The sequence below is a fragment of the Mauremys reevesii genome, linkage group 10 (genome assembly GCF_016161935.1).
Source record: "Mauremys reevesii isolate NIE-2019 linkage group 10, ASM1616193v1, whole genome shotgun sequence".
NCBI classification, from domain to species: domain Eukaryota; kingdom Metazoa; phylum Chordata; order Testudines; family Geoemydidae; genus Mauremys; species Mauremys reevesii.
In genome coordinates, this window is record NC_052632.1 from 54,434,651 (window position 1) to 54,439,632 (window position 4,982).

Here is a 4,982-nt window from a genome sequence, read left to right on the forward strand (position 1 = left end):
TGGCTGACACTCAGATTCTCCATGCTCTGCTGGCTTCAGGTTTCTTATATAGCCTCCCATTATGCGCTTCATGCCAGGCACTGAAGGCTTATGCACTATGCTTACCATCATGAAGTTTGAAGGTACGGTTCCTTATGAGCTCCTTGCTCACTGATGCAGTGCTCACAGGGTCTGGAGCTGTTGCAAGGTGCTTAAACTTTCTGCAGGCCCATCCTAACCCTTGTAAGTTCTGGGGTCCTTCCCAGCATACATACTGGAGTGTTGCCTTGTTCTCTATGACACTGCTGGGGCTGCACCCTGCTGGGCAGTACATGAACTGCTTTCTGTAATAGCAGTTATTCATTATGCCCTTTGAATCCTGGCCCTCCTTCTCTGGGCTCTCCCAGGCCTCCCTTGGGATGCAGGAGAGACCTGCTGATCCCCCTGTGCCTGCACACTGCTCTCATGCCCACCAGCTATGCTGGAGAGAGATCCCAAGCAGAAGCCTTCAGCTCACTGAATCTGCTGGAGCTTCATAAGATAGCTGTCTGGTTCCTGCTCGTGAAGGGGCTCACTGGCTCTGGGCACCAGTGACTAGGCTGAAGAGAACTCATTACCCCTGGGGAAAGGTGCCCTCTGACATCAGTGGGGCCAGACTAGCAGAGGCCGGGCCTGGGGACAATTCTGAGTTTGCATCCAGGCATCCTCATTGTCTGTCATGGGGTGAGCTCAGGCCATTGCCTTGTGGGCGGGCGGGGGGGACGGGAGCTTGGCAGAAGCTTTTGCTTTTTGCTCTAGCTTAAACCTTGTTCCTCCCTGTTTCCAGGCACCCCTCACCCTTGGCCAGGAGGCTCAGGCTGGGGTTTGACTTAGGTGTGTTTGACCCCTGCCTCCTGCCTGCAAGGGAAGGGCCAGGGGATTGGTGCAGGGAGCTCCTGGGCCATGCAACTGCCCCACAGCCTTCCCCAGGGGCCTGCTCACCCCTCTCAGCCCTCATTGGCTTCACCTGATCCCAGTGAGTCATAGTGCAGAGGCTCTAGACAGGGCACATGCTGCGCACCTGCCAGCCCCCCCCCCAGGATGGGGTCCCTGCCTCCCTGCTAGCCCATCCCCACGTAGGGTCCCCATCCCCCGCCAGCCTGCCCCCAGGTGGGTTGTCTGTCCCCCTGCCAGCCCCCCTTGGGTGGGGTCCCTGTCCCCCGCCAGCCTGCCTCTGGGTGGGGTCCACATCCCTCTGCCAGCCCACCCCTGGGTGGGGTCCCAAGGGTGCAGAAAACCAGAGGACCCGGTGCCTTGCAAGAAGGGAGAAAGCCCAGGCCCCCAGACAGCTTTTCCTAGGTGTGACGAACTGGGAACTAGGTGGTGGGATAAGGGGGTGTGATTGCTGCAGAGGGGACACTGAGCACCAACACAGTATTCAGAGCAAACATTAAGAACATTCCCAGTTCGTCACACTAGGCACCTCACCATAGATGCTGGGACTAGGGGAGCTGTTGCACCCCGGCTTGGTGTGGTTTCCTTTATATATGGGGTTTACAGTTTGGATCAATGGCTCTCAGCACCTCCACTATACTATAGGGGACGCTGGCTGGGAAGTGCAGCAGAGACGTGGCCCTGGCAACACCCAGGTGCAGGTCCCCAAGGACTGGTGTATGGCTGCGCCCAGAGGTCCCCGCCCCGCCGCCCCGGGACTGTGCTGGGTGGGGTGCTGCCGGGACCCACCCGCTGCTGTCACCCGGCCCAGCTGCCCCCTGCAGCCCGCGCCCTCCCGCCCCAGCCCGGCGCCGCGCAAGGAGAGAGCAGGACAGCACACGTGGAGCGCAAGGCAGCGGGTTTTATTTCAGATCATTGGGCTGCTTGGCTGCGCGCAGGGGCTGGCGGAGGCCAGCCCGGCCGAGGCCGCCGCCTAACGGTACTTGGAGGTCAGCACGTTGGCCACAGCGGTCAGGAACTTGTCCAGGGAGACGTGGACCTCGGGGGTGAGGACGCCGGGGTGGTGGATGGCCACGACCACCAGGAAGCTGTGGTTCAGCAGCTGGAAGACAAGGCACGCGAGTGAGAAAAGCTGGGAACCGGCTGCGCAGGAGGGGCCACCCAGCTGCTGCCCGAACCGGCCTTAGCTAGCCCGGCACCGTCCTCCCGGCTCTGTTCAGTCATGGGGCGCCCCCATAACCCAGCGGTCCGCCCCGGGCGGGGGCACAGGGTCAGCAGGGGCTGCGGGCGCCGCACAGGAGGGAGGTTGGGGAGCGCCCCGGGGGAGGGGGGAGCAGCGGGCTCGGGGGAGGGGACGGGGGGAGCATTTCTGCCGGTCACTCACTTTGAAGTTGACGGGATCCACGCGCAGGGTCTGGGCGTGCAGGTCGCTCAGTTTGCTGAGAGCCGTGGCGATGTCATCGATGTGGGCCACGGCGTCCCCCAGGGCGCTCAGCACCTTCTTGCCGTGGGTCCGGACCTGGGCGGACCCGTGGTGCAGGTCGAAGTGGGGGAAGTAGGTCTTGGTCGAGGGGTAGACGGTGAACAGCCTGCAAAGAACAAGGCGGGTTAAGGGGGGGCCTGTCCGGGCGCAGGCGGGGCGCGGGGCAGGGCGCAGCGGCTGTTACCTCTCCAGGGTCTCGGAGCCATACTCGTCCAGGTGGCTGCCCACTTTGCTCCACAGGGCCTTCACGTTGGCCTTGTCACCCGCGGTCAGCCCCATGGTTCCGACTCCGCAGCACCAATCCCTCCAGGGTACCCGCCTGCAGCCCCGGCCGCCCTTATATCCCGTCCCCGCGACCCGCCCCGCCTCTCCCATTGGTTGGCACCGGGCCTGCCAGGGGCCCGCTGGGCTGCGCTGCCTGCAGGATGCCCAGCAGGAGGCACTGGACCCCCGGGCACTTCACAGCCCCCTGCACAAGAAAGAGGAGGCCTGTCCCGTGGGGGCGCACCGGGGAGAGCAAAGCGCAGGGGCAGGCGCATGTCCCTCATGCTGGAGCCACCAGTAGCCCCTGGGCTCTGAAAGCCCCAGGAGCTGAGCGATTCCGCGGGGGGGCGCCAGACTCGGCAGCGATCTCCCCGGCCTGCTGCCGAGTGGGCTAAGGGGAGAGCTGTCCAGAGTGCTGGGCTCCTCCGCCTTGGCCGGCGCCTAAGGTGGGCATCCTGGGGTCGCATGAGGCAGCATGAGGCGGCGGGTTTGCTTGGGTGGCCCCGGACGCCTCCTTGAACTACAGACAAAACGAGAGAAACAAGTCTCAGCTGAGAGTATCAGCCCGCTCCCTTAATCCTCCGCCGCCTTTTCCCTGCCAGTGTCTGCTGCGCCCGGCAGAGAACACGGGCTGGGGAGCGGTGGCTCACGCTGCTAAGGAGAAAGTATAAAAAGTAGCATTAGCGCTACTCAGGGGGCAGTCCCCCCACACAGTGCTCCCCATACTGCCCCCTCCTATACATTGACCCCGGAAACACACTACCCCACCTGGCCCCTTCACACACACTGGCCCCTGCTAAGAACACAAGAATGGGCATACTGGATCCAGTGATCCATCTAGCCCAGTATTTTGTCTTCTGATAGTGACCAGTAACAGAGGGAGTGAATAGAGCAGGACAATTATTGAGTGATCCATCCTCTGTCCTCTCCACTCTTGGCCTCTGGCAGTTAGAGATTTAGGGACACCCAGAGCATGAGATTGCATCCATGGGCATTTTGGCTAATAGAGGTTGATGGACCTGTCCTCCATGGAATTCTCTAATTATTTTTTGAATCCAGTTATTGTCTCGGTCTTCACAACATCCCTAGCAAAGAATTCCACAGTTTGATTGTTCCTTTTGTGAAGAAGTAATTCCCTTTGTTTGGTTTAAACTTGCTGCCTGTTAATTTCATTGGGTGATCCCTGTTTTGTGTATTATGTGAAGGGGTAAATCACACTTCCTTTTTTACCTTCTCCACACCACTCTTGATTTTATGGTGTTCTATCACATCCCCCCTTGTCTCTTTTCTAAACTGAAAAGTCCCAGGCTTTTTAATCACTCATCATACGGAAGTTGTTCCATATCCCTCATCATTTTTGTTGCCCTTCTCTATACTTTTTCAAATTCTAAACTTTTTTTAGATGAGGTGACCAGAACTGCACACAGTATTCAAGATGTGGGCATATCATAGATTTATATAGAGGCAATATGATATTTTCTGTTTTATTATCTATCCCTTTGCTAATGGTTCCTAACACCGTTTGCTTTTTTGACTGCTGCTGCACATTGAGCAGTAGCTTTCAGAGAACTATCCACAATGACTCCAAGATCTCTTTCTGAAGTGATAACAGCTAATGTAGACCATCATTTTGTATGGATAGTTGGGATTATGTTTTCCAATGTACATTCCTTTGCACCTATTAACATCTGCCATTTGGTTCATCTACCCAGTCACCCAATTTTGTGAGAGTCCCTTCAGGGAGGCTGGAACAATGTCTATCGTGGGAGTGCTGAGAGCCACTGAACCAAACTGTAAACCCTGTGTATGATGAAAACCATTTCAGGCAGAGGGGTGCCACAGCACCTCCAGCCTCTATGGATCCTTTCGTAACGCTTCACAGCTAGCCTTGGACTTAACTATCTTGAGTAGTTTTGTGTCATCTGCAAACTTTGCCACTTCACTGTTTACTCCTTTCCCCAGACAGTGTATGATTCTGTTGAACAGCACTGGTCCCAGTACAGATCCCTGCCCCCACCCCATGTACCGCGCTCCATTGTGAAAAATGACCATTTATTCCTACCCTGTGTTTCCTATCTTTTAACCAGTTGCTGATCCATGAGAGGACCCTCTCTCTTATTCCACTGTGCCACCCCACACCCCCTCCTCACACACTGCTCCCTCATACAGACTTTCCCTATACACACAATCCCACACTGCCCCTTCATACACACTGCCCCTCCACACACTGTTCCCTCATACATACTCCTCCTCACACACACTGCCCCCCAGGCACTGCTGCTTCATACACACCACCCCCCACACACTGCCCCCACAGACCTCA

The 4,982-nt window shown here is 57.4% G+C and overlaps 1 protein-coding gene across 1 annotated transcript; it reads right to left on the reverse strand.

Moving 5' to 3' along the window:
- Positions 1-1,793: 1,793 nt before the first annotated feature.
- Positions 1,794-2,724, reverse strand: LOC120373829 (hemoglobin subunit alpha-A). The gene is made up of 3 exons (XM_039492762.1): positions 2,580-2,724; positions 2,297-2,501; positions 1,794-2,014 (listed from the first exon to the last, which is right to left on the reverse strand). The coding sequence occupies exons 1-3, from the start codon at positions 2,672-2,674 to the stop codon at positions 1,886-1,888; spliced, it is 429 nt and encodes a 142-aa protein (XP_039348696.1). The 5' UTR covers positions 2,675-2,724; the 3' UTR covers positions 1,794-1,885.
- Positions 2,725-4,982: the final 2,258 nt, after the last annotated feature.